We start from the raw sequence: 22,029 nt of genomic DNA, 5'->3' as shown, positions 1-22,029 counted from the left end.
TGAAAAGGAAATTAAAGTAACATTGTAATGGCTTTATTATGGAAGTATAATAGTTCCGAAATTCAAAAGTAAGTACTTTAATCTTTTAAAAACTTTTTTATCTTTATAAGAAAAAATACCCCTAATAATGACAAAACTAAAAGAGAAATATATTTAAATATATATTACTACTTGTATTTAGATGTAGCATATTGAAATTTTCAGATCTTTGATTTCAAAAGAAATCGATTTTAAGTGACGGATCCAGATCCAGTTTCTGGCTACGTCGATAGCTCGAACAGATGATTATCCACATCTGGTGGTTGCCTGTTTGGCCACCTGGTAACACTGCCCCATGGGGGTGGTGATAAAAGGGGGTGTTGTAATGAATTTGATTGGGTTCCAAGGCCGAGCGAACACGACTCGTTAATCTGAAAGTCAGCCAATCTCTTATACTTTGTTTACGCGCGATCCACTCACTGTTCACTTCAGTAATCTCCTCCTAAGAGGATTCCACTCATCGCTTATCAGCTATAAGTTATGAACTAGAGAAGCTATGAATTCCCGCTCACTCGCTGATAACACGGTTATAAGCTATCTCTGTGTGCGTGTGTGACTTGTAGACCCACTAGCTTCATTTGCTCATTGATCGGCGGTCACTCGACGCGGAAAGTTCCACGGAAAAGAGCAGCGACAATGGCAGCAGGTGCAACCAATCCGGACATCAAGCGGGTGCTATCCATCCAGAGCCATGTGGTCCACGGCTATGTGGGCAACAAAGTGGCCACCTATCCACTGCAGGTCTGCCATCTTGACCTTTAACTCTCTCTCCCGCTCCCGCTACCAATCACTTTCTATCATTGATTTTCTATTTATAGCTGCTGGGCTTCGATGTGGACCCACTCAACTCGGTCCAGTTCTCCAATCACACGGGCTACAAGACCTTCAAGGGCCCCGTCTCCAACGAAAAGGAGTTGGGTAAGTTCAAACACTATCATCTATTATACATATATTATAATCAATTATGTTACTGGTACCACTTTCAGCCACCATTTTCGAGGGTCTGGAGGAGAACGAGCTGCTGCCATTGTACTCACACCTCCTGACCGGCTACATCGGGAATCCACTGTTCCTGCGCCAGGTGGGCCAAATTCTAAAGAAGCTGCGTCTGGCTAATCCTGGCCTGGTGTACGTCTGCGATCCGGTGATGGGTGACAATGGTCAGCTCTATGTGCCCAAGGAGCTATTGCCCGTGTATCGGGACGAGATCATTCCACTGGCGGACATCATCACTCCCAATCAGTTCGAAGTGGAGCTGCTCACGGAGAAGGAGGTGCGCAGCGAGGCGGCTGTCTGGGAGGCCATGGAGTGGTTCCACCAGCGTGGCATCAAAACAGTAGTCATTTCCAGCAGTGATCTTGGCCAGCCCGGCGTTCTGCGTGCCTTCCTCAGCCAGCAGAATGGACCCCGCCTAGCCATCGATATTCCCAAGCAGGGTGGCAAGGATTTGGTCTTCACTGGCACCGGGGATCTCTTCGCCTCCCTCTTCCTGGCTCACAGCCATGGCAGCAAGGATATAGCCAATGTCTTCGAGAAAACCATCGCCAGTTTGCAGGCGGTGATCAAGCGAACTGTAGCTTCTCTGCCCGGCGGTGGAAATGGTCCAGTTAAAGCCGCCGAACGGGAACTGAAGCTGGTGCAGTCCAAGACGGAGATTGAACAGCCCCAGGTGCTCCTCAAGGCGCAGCGACTTAACTAGACCGCGGAAACCCATTTGAACTCAGAGGGAAACGATTACCTTTACAATATTTACTATGCATGTATTCTCATTGCATTTGTTCACGGACAATAACCTTTTGATACCTTATGATCAGCATTTGCAAGCATTGTTATAACGAGAAATGATCAACAGAGTGACAAGTTAAGTACCACATATAATTGATAAACAAGCGAAATACATATGCTCATTATTCGGACAAGTTTTGATACCTTAAGTTAAAGTTTTATATGCATATTATACCTATTAACTATACAAATATAAATATATGACCATTGTAAAACTGAGAAGTGACAACTTGTTGACATCTAAAAAGACCCACACGATTCGGTTCTTGCCCTTGGCGAACAACAAGTGGCTATATAAGATTGCAGTCAGCCGGTCGGGAAAAACAAACCGAAGATATGTGGCTGCCGCTTATCTTTATTGCCTGTCTAGCCGGCGCAAGCAACGGATCCGTGGGTGGCGATGAGCAGATGCCGGTGGAGCAGGGCTTTGTGCCTCGCTATACTCCGGTGGCCGAGAGCAAGCGACAGGATTTGGATTTACCCGCTGAAGTGAGCGTGGAGCAGCAAAAGAGACCCACTGCCGGCGATAAGAAACCCTGGCGACGAGTGCAGTACGGCTACGATGGAGTGCAATCGACTGCGTGGGCTGCTCCCTCACCTCCAGCAGCCATTCTGTCCATTCTGAATCCCCTGCTCGCACCCGGACTGCTTCTTCTGGGTGTCAATTTGGGAGCATTGCTCTACATGCTGCTGGGACTCCTGGGACTGGCTCCTCATCGCAGTGGCAGCCCCAGTCGGATTGTCTCGCACCCGGAAACCAGTTCTCAGTTCTGGCCAGACGATCAGAGCTTCTACCACCGAGACAGACACAATCTGGGTGAGGGCAAGGAAACGGCTGTATATTTTTAGTAATAGCGCGTAACGCAAGGCTTTCTTTCAACTTATCAAAACAAATATAAAAAGTACATAAATAAATTCAAGGTTAAGAAATGGGTCAAAAGAACTGAAAAAACGAACGGGCTAAAGGTTTGCAGGGGTTAGTGTTCTATCTATATCTATGGCTATAGCTATGGTTAATTTGAACATGAATCTGTCTCGGTCCCCGCGGAAGAGTTGTTACTTCAAGGCAAACACAAGTTGAAACCAACTGATGGAATTCAAGTGGCTACTTCTTCAGGCGGAACGAGGCGGCCCGATTGAATTTGACCAAGGGCGGCTCCTTACTGGACGATCCAAGTGGTTTTCTCGTTAGCGTTGAGGTGCCTGCAAGGGCTGTAAGTAACAAATTGAATTAAAATCGTTGATTTATTAGGAATAGGTAGCCAAACTCACCTTTGGCCATTAGCGCTCGTGGACTCTTGCGCACATAGTTGGCGTTGTATTTCACGTTTTCCTTGGCCAAAGAGGCAGCCGCCAACGTTCTCTGAAGTCCTTGCGCCGTAAAGTGATTCGACTTGAGTAGAGCTGCAAGCAAACACCAAAGTTATGAGCATTAAGTAGTTACGTCATGCTTAATGATTATAAGCCATGTCCAATTAAAAACATTTTGCTGCGATCAAATAGTTTATACATAACATTTGAAAAGCATAACCCTACCCTTCTTGATCTTGTCATTGCCACCGCGCACATTCTGCTCGGATATCAGATCGCTGACCAGTCGCTGATGGACGTTCCTCGGCTTGGTGACCGTCGCCGTGAGAGCCTTTCTTGCACTACTGTTGCTGGAAGTACTGCTGCCGGAGGGACCCAGGACCTGCGTTTCGTTTAGATTTCGTGGCCTCTTAAAGGTTCTGTGCAGCTCTTCGGAATCTGATCCGGTGTCCTGGCTGTCGAAGTCCTCCATGCTCAAATGCAGATCGTCGTCGCTCTGCGCCGCTTGCCTTTGTCGCTTTTTGGCGCTGGCCGTCAGGCTGCATGAGGGCTCGTTCTCCTCCTTGTCGCTGCGCAGCACTTCAGGCACAACCAGCGGATCCATCTCGGCCATTTTGGTGTTGGCCTCGGAGTCGGCGAACCTCATCTTTCGCAGCAACCTTTCAAAGACCGCCTCAATCTCCGGCGTCAGCTTTTGCCCATCCTCCAGGCGGTCGTACGTCTGGTTGAGCACCTCACAGGCTGTGCGGAAGGACTTTCGCATCAGATCCAAGTTCTCAACCAGCTCCTGGTTAATTGCATTCACGTGATTGTTGAAGATATTCTGCTTGGTCAGCTGCAGCTCGAGATCCTTGTACTTGACGTACACAATTAGAATCTGGTAGGCCTTGGATTTGTTAACCTCCCGCTTTAGGCTCTCCAGATCCTGGTAGGCACTCTCCATCTTACTCAGCCAGCTGGGCAATTCCTCCTTGTACTTCTCCATCTGGCTGGTCAGTGTGCTCATGTAGTTCGCGAAGCGCCGGAAGTCCTGAAAAGTGTGTACAAATTATTGCATATATTAACGAAGAGAAAACATGGTTTAAAATGAAATTTAAAATTAAATATTCGTTTTAATAGTTTTTGAATAGTTTTCAAATTAACGCGCCAACGTAAGCTTTACGTAACGTGACCATGCCTTACGTTTTGAGGTTCGTTACGAGTCTGAACAAAACAGCTGATGCTGCGCAATTGAAAATCAGTCCCGCATTTAATCCAAACAAAATAGCTTGAATTGCAATAAAATGCTGCGAAGTGCATTGCATTTAGCTGCCCTCGGGTTGCGCCAGACCCGAGTGACCAGCTCCTCACCGAGATTACCATCAATCCTGCAAAATAATCCACAAAATGCGAAATACCTGCAAGTGGCGCGCGATTATGCAAAGGGCAAGGACAAAAAGAAGGAAAAAGGCGGCAAGGGAAAACCGGGCAAGGTGGAAATCAATGAGCAGCAGCTGCGCGAGATCCTCAATTTCGATGGCCTGAATAGCCAGATGCAGAAGTCCGTGATGCAAATGAAGGAGGACTTTGTGAAGCACCTGTCGCTGCGGTCGACCAGCGGTGCCATCGACACACTACGCATCAAAGTCGATGGCCAGGAGCACGAGCTGCAGGAACTGGCCCAAATCTCTCGCAAAAATCCCAAGACCATTATCGTCAATATGATTGGTTTCCCACAAACGATTCCCGATGTCCTCAAAGCCATCGAAAAGAGTGGCATGAACCTAAATCCCCAGCAAGATGGCACTACTCTGTTCATACCCATACCAAAGGTCACCAAGGAGCACCGGGAAAATCTGTCCAAGAATGCAAAGGCTCTGTTTGTCAAATATCGCGATGCCATACGAGGCGTCCAGAACGAGCAAATTCGCAAGCTCAAAAAACAACCGGAACTGGGCAAGGATGACGCCTTTGCCGCCCAGGCTCAGGTCACTGCCATCGCGGATCGCTTCATCTCGGAGGCCGACAAGTTGCTGGCCAGCAAGCAGAAGGAGCTGCTGGGCGACTAAGCTCAAGACCAAGACTGATTCTGCTCCAAAAGCCTTAATAAATCTAAATGTTTAAATTAAAAATTCATTGAGGTGACTTTTCAATTGAAGAAGAACACTAAGGTTGGCATCTTAATCCCATTTCATAACTAAAAAAAAGGGAAACAAAATCAAGCTTACCTCCTGGCACACTCGCTGGTCGACACACATCAGCTTCCTGAACTCCTCCAGTTCTTTTTTCAGGGTCTGCCGGTAGTTGATGTTCTTGATCTTGCTACGCATCCCAAGGACATGCTCCTGCAGCTGCCGGGCGGCCGCATATACAGCGTCTATCTTGCTGTACCACGACCTAAGCTCCTCCGGATCGAATCCACTATTGCCGGCGCGCTCCAACTGAGTGGCCTTCGCCTCCAGCGCCTTGTTGCGCTCTTTGAGTCGCTCGTTTTCGGCTACCACTTCGTCGATCTTCTTCACATAGAACTCGGTGGGCATCTTGGACTTAAGGACGTTCTGTTTTAGAGTGGTGCGTATCTTCTTAGCTCGGCTAGCGTACTTGAGGGTGTTGTAGGTGTCTTCATAGGTCAGTGAACTCATCGAGACATTGGCCACCATCAACGTGCGACAATTGCCGCCCAACGAGTCCTTCAGGATGCGTGTCAGGTTCGAGTCGCGGTACGGGATGTGCTTCAAGCCGTCGGCTAGCTTGTTAATGCAATTTCCCAAAGCTAAGAGACTTTTGTTGATGCTGGCACCTTCCTTGAACCGCACACCAATGCCTTTTGTGCTGGCCGCCCTCTCACTGCCCGCCAGATCGATCATGGATAGTTTGACCGTCCGTTTGGTGTCGGTCTTACGCTCCGTGATCCTGATGTGCACCTGGAAGATGGCATGTGACCTGGAGCTCTCTGCATTGGCATCTGTGGGGTGCTGGGTGCGATGGGAGTTGCCCAGCATCAGCATTCTCAGCAGCTCCTCGGCACTGTAAATGGGCGTGAGACAAAGACCACTGACCACCACGCCATTGGTGTCCTCGCGGAGCTTCAGAGGGCCCGATTTGGTTAGGAGATTCATCACATGCTCGTTGTACACCTCTAGATAGGATACACCCACATCGAACTTGCGCACGTCGCTCTGCGCTTGGATCTTTTCGAAGAGATCTTGCATGGTGAGATAGGTCAGACCCGGATGAGCCTCGCTGCCCAGCATTGTGAATGTTTTTCCGGCGCCAGTGGCTCCATATACGAACACCGAACAGTTGTATCTGTGGGTGGATTGGGTATGTGAAGATTAAAATGATCATAGATAGATGTATAAACCATTACTTACCCATTTAATACCGCGTCGACCAGCGGCGCCGTGCACTCCTCGAACAGATCCTGGTTGGAGTTGTCTATATCGAAGACCCTGTCGAATTCCATGGTCAACTTTTTGTTCATCCGCTTGGTGATGTCGCGGTACGGTTGTTTTGCGCCCTGAAAGAAGAACTCATCGTCCTCCTCGTCGGGATCGAAGAGTAGTGCCGATCGATCCATGACTTTGATAATACTCCGCTGTTTTTGCTCCAATTCCCGGACATTATACGGCCGTACGCGAACCGCAACTTTTATATTCGTGTGCTGCTCCGAAGGCATTTTCGCTATAATGCTCTTTGCCCGTCACTTTGCTATTAATTAGCCTAGAGTTTTTAGCCTTTTTTTGTTTTCACCCCTTTTGTTTGATCCAATTTCAATATCCTCGCACATATAATTTTCTTGTACAGCCTGAAGTGATCGTTGTTGTTTGAATCGGTGCTATCGGCGGTTCCGCTTTGGGGGCATCTTTATCCCATTTTCTGTGAGCGCTTGTCCTTCAATTTTGAACTGTATTTCCAGGGCTGTTTTGGTGCTTATCGATAGTATCGACTTGATGAAATATTAGCTTTAAAATTAGTTCTGTCCAATATTTAAAGCTTATCTGAGCTTACTGGAAAGCAATAATATTGTGTCTTAATAATAACATAGTAACTAAACAAAGCTGATAATCATTTTCTATAGTTAACAGGGATTAGTATATACCGTAAAAAGTTATCGATATGTGGTGTATATTCTCGTATACGCTCATTTGAAGTAAAATCATTTTATTCAGACTATATCATATATCTTAAAATTCAAGTATATTTTGCAAATTGCAACACAGAAATCGATAGTCGACAGCGACCCAACTTATCGATTGTCCGTCTATCGCTGTGGCTATCGCTTACGCCGCCATCGCTAGCAAAAAGAACCATTTTATTTAAAGCAGCAGAAACAACAAGTTTTTTTTAGGGATCCAGCACAAAACACAGAAAACCCGTCACGAAAACAAAACCGCCGAACCCCAAACAGAATGAGTGCTAAAGTTTTATTCGCCTGCTCCAAGTGTTTCTCGCGCCATCCGTACGAGGAGCTCTCCTCCGGCCAGCAACTATGCAAGGTGAAAAGCAAACCAAAACTAACGAAGAAAAAAAAAACACCGCCACTTCAAACAATGCAAAAAAAAAAGAAAAGAACAAAAAAACCAAGATGACGCCAAACAAATTGCAAAATCAGCGTAAAGTGTGTGTACTTGTTTGCTTGTTTGTCAGCGAGCAAAAATGACGCGGCGTTGGCAGAAAAATTTGCTGCGCAAAAAAGCAAAGGAAAATGCTAGCAGCAAGAAGAAGCAGACAAGCGTCGCGTCCAACAATGAATTAAACAACAAACAAACAAAATGCGCTTGACTATATAGAGCAAATGATAAACAAACAGACGGATAACCTTGATTAATTTTATTTTCAGGGCTGCCGCGGTTCTACCTCAGTTGGTAAATGTACTTACTGCCGATCGGAGTTTCAACCCGCCACGTAAGTACGATATTGCATCTATAGCTTATACCTAGCCCTATACTATATACACCAGTATATGTATCATTTATGTGTGTTTATATTCCGCAGCAAATCACAGAGTGCCTGCAAGAAGTGCGAACATTATCTGGGGAAGTACGGCAAACCCAGTGCCTGCGAGTGCTGCAAGATTGTGGCCGCCTTCGGTGGATCCAAGTGCATGCGGTAAGTTTTGTACTTTCTATGTAATTCGTAAGCTGATCGAGTAGATTGATGCTATGGTTGTTCTTTCCACCGAATCAAATCGGCCGTGTAACTTGAATGCACAATGCAAGAGCTGCGAATTTGTTTACTCTGCGTAACGTGAAGAGAAACCCAAACCAATCCAAAAATCCAAATTGTGCCTTCAAAGTACATGACTTTGCAGATACTGCTCTTCCCGAACTCTATCCTCGGAACACCAAGCAAATGAAACAACCGTCTCTTATGAACGCAAAACATTTCTCTTCTTCTCTTTTCTGCCCGCCAAACAAAAAACCAACCAAAATATACCCTATCGCCTTCGTATATAGATGCGCCAGCTACGAGGCAAAGTACGGACCGCCGGTGCAGTGCGATGAATGCAAGCTGCGATCAGCCTTTGACAGGCGCGACGAGAACAAAAAGGTCAGCTCCCAGAACTGGAGGATTGCTAGCAACGGAAGCAGCCCCTAATGTTAAAAACCCTAAGATTAAGCCATACGATTGTAGAAACTTGAGCGGGATGTACCCGTATTGTGCCCGAGAATCATGTACTTGCGTTCATAAGAGACCGTGTTTATTCTAAGATAATTGCTACCTAACATAAGCCTTTTGCTGTGCCCCCTCGTAAAATTTCTATCTACCTTTTTTCGCCGACAGGTCAATGGCAAATTGCTTTGCTGGCTATGTGCCTGCGCCTACAAGCGAGCTCTATTCAAGGCCCAGCAGGAGGGCCGTATACCGATGTCCAAGAAAAGGCCACACGAGAAGACCTCGTCTTCGCACAGAGACAGCGCTGCGGCCAAGAAGCCTTCGCGCAGCGAGCTGGGCAAGAGTGGCAGTGGTGCCAATAATTCCGGTGTGAATGCCGTGAGCGGAGCTGGATTGGATCTGCCTGACAAGATCTCACGGGGAAATGGTGGGAATGGGACCATAGCAGCGCCTGCTGCCATCACCGTGGACACCAATTCTTCGGATCATGTGGTTGCTATTACATACCTAAAGGAGCGCATCGCCAGCCTGGAGAAGCGCCTGAATCAAAAAGACAAAGAGCTGCTCGAAAAAGACAAGCAGGTGGGTTTGGGACAAGGGAATGGCATGAAAGAGGTTTTATCAAGGTTTCAGAAACTAAATTTCAACCCTTACGGGTGGAAAAAAAGCATAAGAAGCTGTGTCAAACTCGAAATACCATTTTATATATTTAAAAACCCGTCTGCCACTGTTGAATGACTTCTATTGTTTATCCTTTGATCCTTGGTATAAATCAAAAAAAGTAATGTAAATCAAAAAAAGAACCCGCTGCTAATATCTAATTTGTTCTCCCAGCTGACCGAACTGAAGGGCAAGAACTTTGAGAAGGAGAACGACATGCGCAACCGGCTGAAGGAGGTGGAGCGTCTGCACGACATGAAGGTGGACAACTTGAACCGCAAGATCGCCAGTGTGCTCAAGGAGCTGGCTGTCCTTAAGAAGAGCAGCAACAAAAAGACCGCTGCCATCAGCAAGGCCGAAAAGGAGGTCATCAAGCGTGAGAACTTATCGCCCAAGGAGGAAATCCTGGCGTCAGCGGGGCCGGAAAAACAGACCAAGGCCTCATCGGAGCCAGCCGATCTCGACAAGGACGAGAAGAGTCGCGATCGGGAGGAGGAACGCAGCGAACAGGAGGACAGGGCCAGTGTGCGTTCTCGATCCGCATCCAGCAGCCCCACGCCCTCGTCCAACTGAGAGACGTTGACTTCCAGCTGCTTGAGCGGCATGCCAGGATGCACGATCCATGAAGTCTGGCTGCCGCGCCCTTTTAGTTTTTCGCTATACAAATTTATATTTTTGTACTTCTGCTTTAATTGTAATATAGTTTTACAAGTTTGTTTCATATCACTCTTTTTATGTCGCTCATCCCTGCCGCGCGAACCCTGTTCTAAATCCTTCCTTCCAAATGTAACCCAATCATCAGTTAGATAATGTAATTCGATAGGCTCAACTTAACGAATTCTTCTTTAGTTTAATTCACGATGGAACAACACAAAACCGAAGCATTGTTTACATCTTAAGAAATATACAAAGTTGGGAAAGAACCAAATGGTATTTCAACAGTCGTTATATATTATTAATAATGTACGATAACAATAATGTTAATGGGGCTTGGGCTTGTGCCCATCGACATAGAAGTTCCTGGTGGCCTTGGGCAGCTCCAGTTCCATGCCCTCCATGCTCTTCTCCAGGAGTATCTGACAGCCAAGGCGAGAGTTCTCGCGCAGAAATGGCGCCATGTCCAGCAGGTCGTCCTCCTGCTCCTCGGCCTCCTTCATCTTCTGCAGGTAATCATGCTGGACGTACACGTGGCAGGTGGTGCAGGCCAGCGAAGCCTCACAGGCGCCCTCCATCTCGATCCCATGGCGATGGGCCAGATACAAAACATTGTCGCCCACTTTGCCCTGGACCTTGGTGCGTTTCCCATCCTTGTCCACATAGATGATGTTCACTCTGTGTTTTGTGGAGTATTTCCTGGTTAAATGGTGTACAATTAGATTCTCTCAATGGACTTACATTTCATCTGGCGACTTGGGATCCTGCCATTCGAACTCGCCATGCCGCCGTGCTGTAAAGTCGCCCGAATTTCATAATATCAGTGGGGTTTTTCGGCATTATATAGTGCTGGTTCTACAGGTTTATGGGGTCCACTTACGTATTGTGGTGTGCAGGGCATTATGGGGTGTGTAGAAGGCGGGCTTGGCAATCTGTTTACTGATTAATTTGCAGGAATTATGAACTGCAGAGCGCCGCAAAAGTAAACAAAACATTTTTTTTGAGGTTACAGTGCCAGCTGGAGATGGGAAACATGCAATATGTCACGGGTTTCTATAAGGTAGATAATAATGCCAAGATAAATAAATGAGTTTATTATGTAGTCACTCTACAAAATTTTAAAAACTTTAAAAATAAGTTTTACTTTAATTTAATGTTACTTGTATTACTTGTATTTAATTATTCGTCGATTTAACACTTGTTAAAAACTGCTACTTCGATAGTTATGCTTGGAAAGGTGAATAAAAGTTATCGATAACTAGAGGTTTGGCGGGCTTTCAATTTAAATTCAAGAAGTTCCCTTATTTTTGCCTGGGACAAGGCTAGCCAAAGCTTTTCTAAGTAGGACTAACATCTGGGGACCTAATTCAAATATGCACAGCTTTTAATACCCGTTTAATGAACAAAGGAAAGTCGATGCTGTTCCAAGAATTTGAATTCGTACTTTTTAATAGGCAATTTTACTTAATTTCTATAATTAATAAAAGACGTTTGTCGACTGAGACATTCATATTCGTTTATTAATACTTGATTTCGATTAGTCTTAAAATTTGATTGGACTGTTTAAAATGTAGCTAATAATAAATTAATAATATAATACGACTTGTGCGATATCTTTTTGACTATTTTTTAGTGCAACGATAAACGAGAGTCTTGGGAAATCACTTGGCTGCTGAGGCTGCAATCTTTGGGAGGGGTCCTTCACTTGGCTTCTGGCTCCGAAGCGGAAGCTGCAGGAGCTGCCTCCTTATGACCGTTTCCATTCTGGAAGAGATCCGATGGACCCACATGCTTAATGGGTATTATGCGCTCCTTGAGCTCCTCCTTGGAAACTAATGGTGGAACTGTGATATTGAGAACTCCATCCTCCGACAAAGTCGAAGCAATGGCATCCGAATCGAACTCCTTTGGCAGTGGATAGCGGCGAACAAAGTGCCGGGATACATGCCCATGATCGTCCTCCCGCTCCTCGTGTTTTCCCTCGACGACGATGCAGTCGTTGACCAGTTTGACGGTCAGTTCACCTGGCTGAAAGAGTCCCACATCCAGGTGGACCTCGAAATTGCCCTGCTTATTTGAGTGGCCACCTCTGCCCAAGGCAGCCAGCTCCCCGTTCCTCTTATTGGCCACCAGGTGATGAGCATGTGCACCCATTCGAGCAATCAAACCCAGGGTGTGCAAATCTAGATCATGATGCTGCCGTGAATGCAATCGCCTGTACATGCGATTTGGGAACATGTCGTGGCCGTAGTACATGGAGTCCGGAGAGTCCAAGTTCAAGACAAAGGGAATATCTGGCATTTTGCTTTTCTTTCCTTAACTTCTTTGTGTATCTGGCGGCGGAAGGAGGTTCGTTGAACCGACGACCTGTTTTCCTTTCAAAAAGTATCCAAGGGGTTGATTTGCCAGCGGGGGGTTGAATGCACAATCTCAACTGCGGTTTGGCGCACAATTCACCTTCACTTTTCCAACTCGAATGTGGAGTTTAACGGTTTAGCTGCGCCCTTTTATAGACCCGGAACAGCTTTTCCCACTGCCACAGAGCTTTTCTGGAGCAACAACTAGATGGTTGTTTTGCTGAATCTGGGGAGACATCTGGGAACCTTCTGGGAACCAAGCTTTCGGATGTGTGCTATAAGGTATACGGTGTGTGCAGATAGCAAGCTCTGTTTGGGAGATCAGATCATGATATTTTAATTTAAAACTCAAAGTGAAATCGGATGCGGATGGGGGACCCACTTTAGAATCTCCACTGTTTGCTGAACAAACAAGACGACACCACAATAATCAAACTGCGATAACCAAGTACACACATATGTAAATACATATGTACCAACGCGAATCTCTAATCTGGAACCCCATAAATGGATCTTTTGGGTCCAGCTGGCAAGTCAGTTGTTATTCAGCTGGCGAACCGGTTGAAATTCGTGCTCCGCCCCATCAACACAATGGCCACATACGAACAGGTTAAGGATGTGCCCAACCATCCGGATGTGTATCTCATCGACGTTCGGCGCAAGGAAGAGCTCCAGCAGACGGGCGTCATTCCAGCCAGCATTAATATACCCTGTAATATACCAATATACCTTATTGCCTTATTACTATTATTACTTACCAATTGCCTTATTACTATATGTTTTATTAATATTTACTTAGTGGATGAACTGGACAAGGCCCTAAATCTGGATGGCGCTGCTTTCAAGAACAAATACGGAAGAACGAAGCCGGAAAAGCAGTCGCGAATCATATTCTCCTGCCGCTCGGGAAATCGCGTCTTGGAGGCAGAAAAGATTGCCAAAAGTCAGGGATATAGCAAGTGAGTTTTTTTATGTCAATATAGTTGCAATACTTTATAACGTATACGTGCTTATTTTAGTGTGTTGATCTACAAAGGCTCCTGGAATGAATGGGCTCAAAAGGAGGGACTTTGACTGTAACTGTACCTAGATTTCTATATAAGCGAAGTGTTGTTGCTGATAAAAATAATAAAATAATAATTGCTGAAAAAAGAACCGTTTTACTAATTGCTATGATCCATAAACATAAATATAAACATAATATATTTCTCATATAGTATGTAAATACATACAATGTATCTGAAGTTTTAAACTACGCCCATGGCAAGCTTATCAACACACATACACAATACAAACACACTCGCACTCAAAAAGCTGGGCACTCTCCCAAACTTTCACCGTCTCCCACTCTCTTTTTTTGAGCTCTCTCAAGCTTTCTCTCTGCGTGCGAAAACTGACCTTCCCCAAGGCGCCAGCGAGAGAGAACTTCGCCAAGTGCTAAATAAAAAGGTAAATAAAGTATTATTTAAATAGCCAGAGAGTCGCAGAAACTTCTACAAAGTTCTCTATGAAACAGTGGACAACCCCTAACTAAATGCCATTGCCCGATTTCAGGCAAAGCGGAAAATTGCATCAGCAAAGGGCGAAGAAAATTCGAGAGAGTGCCGGCATTTTCTAGATTATATGGATTTCCTCTCTGCCAAGAGTATAAATAGCCACCAGTTGGGCACCGCACTCTTAGTTCAAAAAAACCAAACAAACAGCTAACAACTCGAAAAAAATCAAATAAACTAAAATTTCGCCAGCTAAGAAGAAAATTTCAAAGTTAAAAAATAATTTCATTTAGCACGACAAAATTATTTTGAAAATATAAAAAAAGCTCTAAAGGGAAATAATTGAAAATAGCCAAATAGTTAGATATAATATTTTAAAGATAAACATTAGCTGGAATTTCATCAGATTAAACCAATTGGCATAAGTCTAAAGCGTTCGCAAATCAAGTTACCATATCACATAAAATGCGTTCCTTACCGATGTTTTGGCGAATGGCCGAGGAGATGGCCCGTGTGCCACGCCTCTCGTCGCCCTTCCACGCCTTCTTCCACGAGCCGCCCGTTTGGAGTGTGGCGCTTCCGAGGAACTGGCAGCAGATTGCCCGTTGGCAGGAGCAGGAGTTCGCCCCGCCGGCCACCGTTAACAAGGATGGTTATAAACTCACCCTGGACGTCAAGGACTACAGCGAGCTGAAGGTCAAGGTGCTAGACGAGAGCGTTGTCCTGGTGGAGGGCAAATCGGAGCAGCAGGAGGCCGAACAAGGTGGCTATAGCTCCAGGCACTTCCTCCGACGCTTCGTCCTGCCGGAAGGTTACGAGGCGGACAAGGTGACTTCGACTCTGAGCAGCGACGGCGTCCTCACCATCAGTGTGCCCAATCCTCCAGCCGTGCAGGAGACACTCAAGGAGCGAGAGGTGACCATCGAGCAGACTGGCGAGCCGGCAAAGAAGTCCGCCGAGGAGCCCAATAACAAAGCCAGTCAGTAGGGTTAAGACGAGAATGTACTGATACTGATCAAATGCTAGTGAACCCCTATGTTTAGATATTCCAACACCTTTCAAATTTAAGTGCTTGTTAAATTAACAAGCTCATTTTTAAACAATTGTGATTTGGTATTCCGCATGCCTAACAGTGTTATGTAGAAGAAAATAAATATTTCAAAAAATTATAATAACATATTTACTTTGGGTATTTGGGTAGTATGAAGGTCCCCCATGTACTCAAAACTAGGAGATCTAAAGATATGAACCTTAGGTAGAGATACAATTCAAAAGCCCCCAAAAATACTTTCCATTTTGTTCGCAATCGTCTGACACCTTGGACATGCATCTCTTTCCGCTTCCTTCGATGATTCTGGTGACGTAGCCACTTGACGCGGGTCCAACTGGCCGTAATATTGTCGTGTGCACCTCGTTGGCCTCGCCTTCACCGCTGCACTTGGCCGATCCGATCGGATTCGTTTCGATCCCGTCCGATGCGCCTCGTCCGGATGACTCATCTTTCGTCTCCGCCATCAGCCATCCGCAATCCGCATCCGGCGAGGCCAGTCGGCAATCTATAAAAGAACTGACGGCGGCGGCGACAAATTTTATAAGATTTTCGGACTCGAACGTAAGCGAATCGCTGCCCTAATCCCGGCAAGAAATGTCTCTGGTGCCTACCACATATCGCGATTTGTCGCGCGAATTGGATCGACCCCGTCCGCTCTACCATCCACCGTATGATTTTCAACTTTATCCGTATTTGTGGGATGATTCGCGTCTCTGGTGGCCATCTGCGCACACCAGCAGGAGTGACTTACTCCGACCTCTGGATGAACTGGTGTCGCGTCGAGTGCGCAATCAATTGATCCAGTCAACGCCCTATGAGTGGGCACATCCAATGCGATGGGACAACTACTATTCCGGAGAACGTGTCCATGTGGATGAGAAGGGATTCCGGATTGACATCGATGTGCGACAGTTCCATCCGCACGACATTGTGGTCAAAACCAATGACGACTATGTCATCGTCCAGGGAAATCACAATCGTCGCGACGAGGGCTCCAATGGCCTGGTGGAGCGGCACTTTGTGAGGAAGTACCTGCTGCCCCGCGGATACAATGCCAATGAGGTGATCTCGGACATTTCCAGCGATGGCATCCTCACCATCAAGGCACCACCACCGCCGCCAGCCAAGTACTACACACCCGGAGAGAGATTGGTCCGTGTCCATGAAACCGGAAAGCTGGCTCTGCCCTGGAAATAGTGCACCAGTGCACCATCTATCACAAATCAGGAAGGCAAACAGTGGATGTGTTTACCACACCCAAATCCCACCCAACGAATGCGGCTAACTCAAGGTGAACTATTTTCGGACAGCAAGCAAGTGCAGCCGAACATTTAAATTGGATTCAAACATAAATAAAATACAAATTGTACCCGTAGGTAATATATAAAATGCGCAATAAATATTTGATAGAATCACTAGCGTTTACAAAGGGGTCTTCACCTATTCGCTCCCAATGAAATTATCGCCCAAATCAAATCTTCAAATCAATATTAATATACTACCAACTTGCATAATACAAAAATCACAAAGTTTGTTAATTTTCACACCAGGTGTACAAATTATTTATTAAATTATTATGAGTATTTAAGTCTTTTAGCCCTTTACAAATGCAATGCAATAAATTAGGAACAATTAAGTGGGGGAATGATGATGGGTGACATTGGGAGTAAAATATGGATGATCTCCTCGCTGGCTCCTTTACTTGTCCTTGCCGTTGGTGGCTCCGTTCTCCTTGCCCTTCAACTCGCTGGCATTCGCCTTAACGTTGAGGTGAGCAGGTCCCACTTGCTGGATTTGAATGATGCGCTCCTTGGTCTTGTCCTCGATGGCCTGCGGCTTGGGAATGCTGACGGTGAGCACGCCATCCGAGGACAGCTGCGAGACCACTTGTTCCGCCTTGTAGCCCTCGGGAACCTTGTAGCGACGCACGAAGTGGCGCATGATGTGACCATGGTCGTCCTGGCGTTCTTCATGCTTGCCCTCGACCAAGATGGAGTCGTCCACCACCTTTACGTTGAGTTCACTCGGCTTGAACTGGGCGACGTCCATGCACACCTGGAATCCATCCTTGCCCACCTGGGCGGTAGCCGGCCAGTGGATGTCGTTTTGGTTGGCCATCTCTCGACGTAGAGCCAACACCTGGCCGGCGGGCGACGATGGACATATCGGCGAGGCACAAGGGCATCCGTTGATGGAACGACGCTGCTGAGTGCCAAGTGGCAGCATAAAGCGAGAGTGCGGATGCATTCCCAGTCCAAGCTCGTAGATGGGGGTGCGGGGCTCCTGGAGCTCGTCCACAAGCGACAAAAGAGTAGATAGCGCCATTTTTACTTTTTCTTTAAACTATGCTCTTCTTTTTTCGAGGTTGAAATATTTTTTCTTTGGTTAAGTTGAATGAACTTGTTTGACTTGCAAGCAAAGTTATTTTATCCTTGTATATCTTTATTTTAAGTTTTGCTTTTGGGCACAGTTGCTCCGACTTCTTTACTGTTCGATTTTTGAATTCGATCTGTGCTCTGTTCACCAAGCGGTGCTGATTTTATACCCGCTGGAGCTTTTCTAGAAGAGTCCGGAATGTGACAGAAAAAGAGAAGACAGAGAGAGAGAGATAGAGAGAGAGAGAGAGAGCGCGTGCACAGTGAGAAATACTGAATATTGCTTTGATACATTTGATATATTAGGGAACAATTTTGAAAATATTTTTATAAAAATCTTAATTAAATGTTGTTCTCAAAACAATTTATAACCCCTTCTACCCTTACCCAATAAAAGCCGCAAGCTTTGGGAATCATTAAAAGGTAATTCTTGTTTTGTGCGTAAAAAGAGAGCAGTGTGCGCCTGTATGCGTGGCGAACCGAAGTTTCTAGAGAGTGGTTGCAATTTTCTAGAAAGAGCGCAAAAGAAACAGCCGGCTAACGGCAAAAAAAAAAAACGTCAGTTTATTCTGGTTTTCCTCTTTATTGTTAAGTACATTATTTCGTGTTTCTGTCTGTAAGTTTTACTGGAATACTTGTAGTTGTTGTCACATATGTTTTTAGGAAATCATACATACATCCATATATCGCCCGCTATCTCCCACGCTTAGTAATTAAGTGCTTTTCCCGGCAGCTTTCTCGGTTCTTTTTATTTGTGTGAAATGCAAAAGAAAACACAAGAAACATGTATGGAATAAAACACACGCCTAACCGTGCAGATTATTATTTGTTCTTAATTATCATTTAAGTTTTTTTTTTTAGTTCAGTCTTCACTTGGCCAGTTCCTCGGTTTTGGCTGCAGTGGCTCCGTTTTCGCCCTGGTTTTTGGCCAGAAGTATGGCCGCATCCACGGCGGCCAGTTCTTCGCCGCCCTTTTCCTCTACTTTCTCTACTTTATCCACCTTCTCCGCCTGCTCCCCTTTGCTGTCCTCCGTGGAGATTTCCGGTTTCTTGGCCAGCGGCATTTCTACATCCTCGGGTGCTGCGACTGCTCCATTACCGTTATTCGAGGCAACGGGCACTTCGTTGGCATTTGCATCCTCTACCTTTTGCTCCTCTTCGCTGCTTATAACGGGATTGGGTGTGGGTTCATCCACTTTGGCAGTCTCTTCGTTTTTGGCAACCGCCACTTCCATTGACTCTGGTTCTGCAACGCCATTGTTGGCACTGGAAGTTGTTCCTGCAGTGGAAGGGGTTTCCACTGCAACAGCAGCGGCAGCAGCAGCCTCGCTGGAAAGGGAGGGCGAAAGAGCCGGCATTTCCATCTCTGTCTCTTCCTGACCATTGCCATTGCTCTCGGCGAGAGTGAGCGAGAGCGATGGTGTGGAAGTGGGTGTAGGTGTGGGTGTTGGTGTAAGTGCAGTTGGATTTGAAGTGGAAGTGGTGGCACTAGATGCCTGCTGTTCTACCTCTGCCGGCTTTGGCGGCTGCGCATCCTTATCCTTCTGCTGCTGCGATATCTGCTGGATGTCCACGATGCGCTCCTGTCGTTCCAGGCTGCCTTTGACGACTGGAACTGGTGGCGGCGCCTTGACCGTCAGAATCCCGTCCGACGAGAGGGTCGAGTGCACCTCGTTGGGATCATAGCCCTTGGGCAGGATGTACTTGCGGATGAAGTGGCGCGAGATCACCCCGTGGCCATCCTCCTTCTCGTCGTGCTGACCCTCGACCACGATACAGTTATCGATGGTCTTCACAGTCAGTTCGTTGGCGGCGAATTGCTTCACATTCATGCTCACCTGGAAGCCGTTCCTATTCACCACAGAGTAGGCGGATTTGCTGGCCGCCGGTTGGCCACTGGCACTGCCACTTGCCCCGGAAGTGCCCTTATCGCCCAGTTCCTTTTCCAGCTCCACCAGCGACTTATTGCAGCACACAGTCTTGGCTCCGGCCACACGATTGTACGGATGATGACGATGCTGCGCCGTCGCCTGACCCTTGATGGGTACCCACATCATTGCATTCCCACGCCCCAACCCCCGACTCAGCTGTGGCAACTGTGAGGTGGCCTCCAGCGGATACAACCCGAATCCGGTCGAATCATCTATATCCATTGCCAGGCTGCGATTGAAATCGTGCAGCTCCTCGGCCAAATCTAGTATGAACGGTATCAGCGACATTTTCACTTTTTTTCCTATCTGGTTTGGATGCTTCTATGTATATTTATATATTTTATTTTTAGGTCTTGCGGGGATTAGTTTCGTCTGGGAACCGGCGGCGATCCGTTCTGGCCTCCAACTGGACTGCGTTTGAGCCCTTATGGCTGAATGTCGACGCTTTTAAGCGGCTGTGCAGCGCTGAATGGAAAACCTGGTCACTTCCAGTCTGCTTCCAGGCCAGCTCCCAGGCGAAAAACTATGCAACTCCTCCAGAGAACTCGCACAGGGGCAGGGATACCCATAAAAACAGTCAGTCATGCCATGTACTTTGCCATTTTCTCCTATATAAACCGAAATAAGAGATACTTTTCCTCCTATGCCACAGATAGCCAGAGAACAAAGAAAGTACTCGTATTCCAGGGCGAAACCAGACAAACCAAACTGCAGCGTTGCAAAAACCAAAAAAAAAAAAGATAAGAGGCAAACCGGCTTGAAATCGAGGGATATATGCACGAAAATCCCCCCACCAGAGATGCCATCTCCCTTGGTCCGGCGATATATACACATATATATCCATCCATATAGACGGGGTGTATGTAAAGTGGTCGTGTTGCAGCTGAATTCCCACTGCCGGCATTGAGCGAACAGCTGAGAGTCTGAGTCTCGTGCCGGTTGCCGACGCCGAGTCGAATAGCCGGCGATAAACAACTACAACAACAGCTGGCTGGGCCGCCTGGAAGCTACAAATCTGCTGTTGCTGTTGCCAGAGCTGGAGCTGGAGGATTGGCAAGCCGGCGTCGCGTAAACATGCGCAGTGACGACGTCTGGGGCAACCCATACATATGGTATCGCCACACATACATATATGCATGTACCCTGCCACACAGATGATGATGATGATGATATGCTGGATTCGTGTATGGTTACATAGCCAAGTGCAAGCGATGCGATGGCAACCGGTTGAAAAGCTCCAAAACGCAAAACAACAACAACAACAACATCCAGACGGGGGCCAGACAGTGGAGAGTTTGCTAACAATTTAGTGGGGCCCCGAACTCAGCTGCGAAATACAATTCTGTATATATATTATATATAAATGTATATATGTATGTACATATATGTATGTAGGGTGTATATGCCAATTGCAGTCGGAAAAGAGCAAAAACCTTCAGAGATTGCTGCGTACGAAATGCCCCCTTGTACGTACATACATACATACACATGTATGTATGTATGTATGAAACATTCCCCATGTACGTGGTACTTGCTCCCATTTACCTAACCAAGGGGAACACATCCGCCGGAGGAGCATTCTCGCACATTATGTGACCACCTTCTTGAATAGACAACTTCCATTGCGTTGGCGTTGAATTGTGCAAGCCCAGGGCACATAGTGCTCCATTGGAGGAGTGGCGACCAAAAAATGGGGCCATAAATAAAAACTTGAATGATATAACATCCAGGGGATTGGGTTCTATAGCAGTGCCTATGTAATATATGGTATTTTGAGTGATACTGCAGGAACAAATTCTAAATAATTTGATTTGCTTAAAACAAAGTTATTCCAAATTCAAAATAGAACGTAGTAAACTTTTCGTGTTATACCTTGAAATTACTATGCGTCATAGAAAAGCAAATATTTCTCTATATATCTAAATTGTATTCGTCTCAAAAGTAAACAAATCAATTTAATAAAAGATAACAGCCTTATAAAAAAAAATTTATATTAACTTTATTTTATTTATTATCTGTTTTATTTTGTATATACATATGTATGTGCATAAATATATGTATATATGTGTACCTATGTACACATGTAAGAATAAGTTTGCAATAATTTAATTGTTGAATTTATCGTTTTGTTGTTTTTGAGAGTTGTATTATTTTATATCTACAAAATATTACATTCATGGATAAAAACACATCATGCTATACACATCTGTACATACATGGGCTATAAATTTTATTATTTTTATTATTTCTTACAGATGAGCATTAACAGACTTACAGCCCATGGGTTATTACCTATCCGTCATTAACCATTCATGCAATTTAATAATTTCCCCCACTGTAGACCCCCTTTCTTGGATATTAATTAAAGTTAATAGCTTAAATGCCAGGCCATAAAGAGCAGAAATGTTCTGCAGTCTCGAAGTTTCGCGAAAGTGCTCCATCCTCCGAGGAATGTACTCCAACCTTCCTATCTCGTATATATGTATGTATGTAGACATAATATTTGCCTGTGCTGATGCGACTTATCACTCCACCAGGCCTTTTCATCCCCACTCCCCCAGCAGATTGCTCATTTTCCATAGCGATACTCTCACTTTCAATGGCAGATAATGCGTAATGCCGGCAAATTCGAGAACTCTGCGATATTTTCAGCCCGAGAAGTTTCGTGTCCCTTCTCGATGTTTGTGCCCCATTGCACACAGACACGGCGCACACACACACAGCGACGGCCGTCGCACCCATACAACGACAGCGGGCGGTTGTATAAATAACCGG

At 45.9% G+C, this 22,029-nt stretch overlaps 13 protein-coding genes across 15 annotated transcripts; 8 read left to right on the top strand and 5 right to left on the bottom strand.

The window, feature by feature from the left end:
- The first annotated feature begins 340 nt into the window (after positions 1–340).
- Positions 341–2,043, top strand: LOC120448237 (pyridoxal kinase). Its single transcript, XM_039630141.2, has 3 exons — positions 341–780; positions 858–957; positions 1,026–2,043. Exons 1-3 carry the CDS (start codon positions 676–678, stop codon positions 1,736–1,738), a joined length of 918 nt encoding a protein of 305 aa, XP_039486075.1. The 5' UTR covers positions 341–675; the 3' UTR covers positions 1,739–2,043.
- On the top strand, positions 2,023–2,673 carry LOC120448239. The gene has a single exon (XM_039630143.2). It carries the CDS (start codon positions 2,161–2,163, stop codon positions 2,671–2,673), a length of 513 nt encoding a protein of 170 aa, XP_039486077.1. The 5' UTR covers positions 2,023–2,160.
- On the bottom strand, positions 2,643–7,034 carry LOC120448234 (kinesin-like protein KIF18A). The gene is made up of 5 exons (XM_039630134.2): positions 6,489–7,034; positions 5,343–6,423; positions 3,361–4,165; positions 3,097–3,228; positions 2,643–3,036 (listed from the first exon to the last, which is right to left on the bottom strand). Exons 1-5 carry the CDS (start codon positions 6,791–6,793, stop codon positions 2,930–2,932), a joined length of 2,430 nt encoding a protein of 809 aa, XP_039486068.1. The 5' UTR covers positions 6,794–7,034; the 3' UTR covers positions 2,643–2,929.
- Positions 4,342–5,250, top strand: LOC120448238 (ribosome-recycling factor, mitochondrial). The gene has a single exon (XM_039630142.1). It carries the CDS (start codon positions 4,419–4,421, stop codon positions 5,181–5,183), a length of 765 nt encoding a protein of 254 aa, XP_039486076.1. The 5' UTR covers positions 4,342–4,418; the 3' UTR covers positions 5,184–5,250.
- Positions 7,035–7,392: 358 nt separating the features above from the next.
- On the top strand, positions 7,393–10,326 carry LOC120448231 (protein FAM76A). Of its 3 annotated transcripts, XM_039630130.2 has the most exons (6): positions 7,402–7,613; positions 7,958–8,022; positions 8,113–8,226; positions 8,574–8,667; positions 8,902–9,315; positions 9,568–10,326. In XM_039630130.2, exons 1-6 carry the CDS (start codon positions 7,527–7,529, stop codon positions 9,964–9,966), a joined length of 1,173 nt encoding a protein of 390 aa, XP_039486064.1. In that variant the 5' UTR covers positions 7,402–7,526; the 3' UTR covers positions 9,967–10,326. The 3 variants fall into 3 exon arrangements, with proteins under 3 accessions (XP_039486066.1, XP_039486064.1, XP_039486065.1); XM_039630131.2 differs by lacking the exon at positions 8,574–8,667 and having other exon boundaries at positions 7,448–7,613; XM_039630132.2 differs by lacking the exons at positions 8,574–8,667; positions 9,568–10,326 and having other exon boundaries at positions 7,393–7,613; positions 8,902–9,239.
- LOC120448233 (adrenodoxin-like protein 1, mitochondrial) lies at positions 10,322–11,096 on the bottom strand. Its single transcript, XM_039630133.2, has 3 exons — positions 10,928–11,096; positions 10,789–10,840; positions 10,322–10,725 (listed from the first exon to the last, which is right to left on the bottom strand). The coding sequence occupies exons 1-3, from the start codon at positions 11,040–11,042 to the stop codon at positions 10,374–10,376; spliced, it is 519 nt and encodes a 172-aa protein (XP_039486067.1). The 5' UTR covers positions 11,043–11,096; the 3' UTR covers positions 10,322–10,373.
- Positions 11,097–11,607: 511 nt separating this feature from the next.
- LOC120447492 (heat shock protein 67B3) lies at positions 11,608–12,638 on the bottom strand. Its single transcript, XM_039628888.1, has one exon. The coding sequence runs from the start codon at positions 12,346–12,348 to the stop codon at positions 11,749–11,751; it is 600 nt and encodes a 199-aa protein (XP_039484822.1). The 5' UTR covers positions 12,349–12,638; the 3' UTR covers positions 11,608–11,748.
- Positions 12,639–12,747: 109 nt separating this feature from the next.
- Positions 12,748–13,556, top strand: LOC120447495 (rhodanese domain-containing protein CG4456). The gene is made up of 3 exons (XM_039628892.2): positions 12,748–13,116; positions 13,204–13,363; positions 13,424–13,556. The coding sequence occupies exons 1-3, from the start codon at positions 12,912–12,914 to the stop codon at positions 13,476–13,478; spliced, it is 420 nt and encodes a 139-aa protein (XP_039484826.1). The 5' UTR covers positions 12,748–12,911; the 3' UTR covers positions 13,479–13,556.
- A 587-nt stretch (positions 13,557–14,143) lies between these two features.
- Positions 14,144–15,069, top strand: LOC120447494 (heat shock protein 22). The gene has a single exon (XM_039628891.2). It carries the CDS (start codon positions 14,363–14,365, stop codon positions 14,882–14,884), a length of 522 nt encoding a protein of 173 aa, XP_039484825.1. The 5' UTR covers positions 14,144–14,362; the 3' UTR covers positions 14,885–15,069.
- A 408-nt stretch (positions 15,070–15,477) lies between these two features.
- Positions 15,478–16,360, top strand: LOC120447491 (heat shock protein 27). The gene has a single exon (XM_039628887.2). It carries the CDS (start codon positions 15,543–15,545, stop codon positions 16,143–16,145), a length of 603 nt encoding a protein of 200 aa, XP_039484821.1. The 5' UTR covers positions 15,478–15,542; the 3' UTR covers positions 16,146–16,360.
- Positions 16,361–16,478: 118 nt separating this feature from the next.
- On the bottom strand, positions 16,479–17,464 carry LOC120447489 (heat shock protein 26). Its single transcript, XM_039628886.2, has one exon. The coding sequence runs from the start codon at positions 17,271–17,273 to the stop codon at positions 16,647–16,649; it is 627 nt and encodes a 208-aa protein (XP_039484820.1). The 5' UTR covers positions 17,274–17,464; the 3' UTR covers positions 16,479–16,646.
- LOC120447488 (heat shock protein 67B1) lies at positions 17,329–19,827 on the bottom strand. The gene is made up of 2 exons (XM_039628885.2): positions 17,711–19,827; positions 17,329–17,507 (listed from the first exon to the last, which is right to left on the bottom strand). The coding sequence occupies exon 1, from the start codon at positions 19,540–19,542 to the stop codon at positions 18,193–18,195; it is 1,350 nt and encodes a 449-aa protein (XP_039484819.1). The 5' UTR covers positions 19,543–19,827; the 3' UTR covers positions 17,329–17,507; positions 17,711–18,192.
- Positions 19,828–20,386: 559 nt separating this feature from the next.
- On the top strand, positions 20,387–21,930 carry LOC120447611. The gene is made up of 5 exons (XM_039629084.1): positions 20,387–20,438; positions 20,490–20,598; positions 20,670–21,195; positions 21,510–21,736; positions 21,792–21,930. The coding sequence occupies exons 1-3, from the start codon at positions 20,387–20,389 to the stop codon at positions 20,848–20,850; spliced, it is 342 nt and encodes a 113-aa protein (XP_039485018.1). The 3' UTR covers positions 20,851–21,195; positions 21,510–21,736; positions 21,792–21,930.
- Positions 21,931–22,029: the final 99 nt, after the last annotated feature.

The sequence above is a fragment of the Drosophila santomea genome, chromosome 3L, assembly GCF_016746245.2.
Source record: "Drosophila santomea strain STO CAGO 1482 chromosome 3L, Prin_Dsan_1.1, whole genome shotgun sequence".
NCBI lineage: Eukaryota > Metazoa > Arthropoda > Insecta > Diptera > Drosophilidae > Drosophila > Drosophila santomea.
This window is presented reverse-complemented; position numbering and strand designations above follow the sequence as displayed.

Bases quoted from the DNA above. Each gene is read 5' to 3' on its own strand.
- LOC120448237 (XM_039630141.2), top strand. From the start codon at position 676: ATGGCAGCAGGTGCAACCAATCCGGACATCAAGCGGGTGCTATCCATC. The intron at 781-857 runs GTCTGCCATCTT...TTCTATTTATAG, and splicing joins TGGCCACCTATCCACTGCAG to CTGCTGGGCTTCGATGTGGA. The intron at 958-1,025 runs GTAAGTTCAAAC...TACCACTTTCAG, and splicing joins CTCCAACGAAAAGGAGTTGG to CCACCATTTTCGAGGGTCTG.
- LOC120448239 (XM_039630143.2), top strand. From the start codon at position 2,161: ATGTGGCTGCCGCTTATCTTTATTGCCTGTCTAGCCGGCGCAAGCAAC.
- LOC120448238 (XM_039630142.1), top strand. From the start codon at position 4,419: ATGCTGCGAAGTGCATTGCATTTAGCTGCCCTCGGGTTGCGCCAGACC.
- LOC120448234 (XM_039630134.2), bottom strand. From the start codon at position 6,793: ATGCCTTCGGAGCAGCACACGAATATAAAAGTTGCGGTTCGCGTACGG. The intron at 4,166-5,342 runs GTAAGCTTGATT...CACACTTTTCAG, and splicing joins ACCAGCGAGTGTGCCAGGAG to GACTTCCGGCGCTTCGCGAA. The intron at 3,229-3,360 runs GTAGGGTTATGC...GTTTGCTTGCAG, and splicing joins CAATGACAAGATCAAGAAGG to CTCTACTCAAGTCGAATCAC.
- LOC120448231 (XM_039630130.2), top strand. From the start codon at position 7,527: ATGAGTGCTAAAGTTTTATTCGCCTGCTCCAAGTGTTTCTCGCGCCAT. The intron at 7,614-7,957 runs GTGAAAAGCAAA...TTTTATTTTCAG, and splicing joins CCGGCCAGCAACTATGCAAG to GGCTGCCGCGGTTCTACCTC. The intron at 9,316-9,567 runs GTGGGTTTGGGA...TTGTTCTCCCAG, and splicing joins TGCTCGAAAAAGACAAGCAG to CTGACCGAACTGAAGGGCAA.
- LOC120448233 (XM_039630133.2), bottom strand. From the start codon at position 11,042: ATGTTTTGTTTACTTTTGCGGCGCTCTGCAGTTCATAATTCCTGCAAA. The intron at 10,841-10,927 runs GTAAGTGGACCC...GCGACTTTACAG, and splicing joins TGCCCTGCACACCACAATAC to CACGGCGGCATGGCGAGTTC. The intron at 10,726-10,788 runs GTAAGTCCATTG...CACAAAACACAG, and splicing joins CCCAAGTCGCCAGATGAAAT to AGTGAACATCATCTATGTGG.
- LOC120447492 (XM_039628888.1), bottom strand. From the start codon at position 12,348: ATGCCAGATATTCCCTTTGTCTTGAACTTGGACTCTCCGGACTCCATG.
- LOC120447495 (XM_039628892.2), top strand. From the start codon at position 12,912: ATGGATCTTTTGGGTCCAGCTGGCAAGTCAGTTGTTATTCAGCTGGCG. The intron at 13,117-13,203 runs GTAATATACCAA...ATATTTACTTAG, and splicing joins AGCCAGCATTAATATACCCT to TGGATGAACTGGACAAGGCC. The intron at 13,364-13,423 runs GTGAGTTTTTTT...TGCTTATTTTAG, and splicing joins AAAAGTCAGGGATATAGCAA to TGTGTTGATCTACAAAGGCT.
- LOC120447494 (XM_039628891.2), top strand. From the start codon at position 14,363: ATGCGTTCCTTACCGATGTTTTGGCGAATGGCCGAGGAGATGGCCCGT.
- LOC120447491 (XM_039628887.2), top strand. From the start codon at position 15,543: ATGTCTCTGGTGCCTACCACATATCGCGATTTGTCGCGCGAATTGGAT.
- LOC120447489 (XM_039628886.2), bottom strand. From the start codon at position 17,273: ATGGCGCTATCTACTCTTTTGTCGCTTGTGGACGAGCTCCAGGAGCCC.
- LOC120447488 (XM_039628885.2), bottom strand. From the start codon at position 19,542: ATGTCGCTGATACCGTTCATACTAGATTTGGCCGAGGAGCTGCACGAT.
- LOC120447611 (XM_039629084.1), top strand. From the start codon at position 20,387: ATGCATGTACCCTGCCACACAGATGATGATGATGATGATATGCTGGAT. The intron at 20,439-20,489 runs GTATGGTTACAT...CCGGTTGAAAAG, and splicing joins TGATGATATGCTGGATTCGT to CTCCAAAACGCAAAACAACA. The intron at 20,599-20,669 runs GTATATATATTA...TGCCAATTGCAG, and splicing joins CAGCTGCGAAATACAATTCT to TCGGAAAAGAGCAAAAACCT.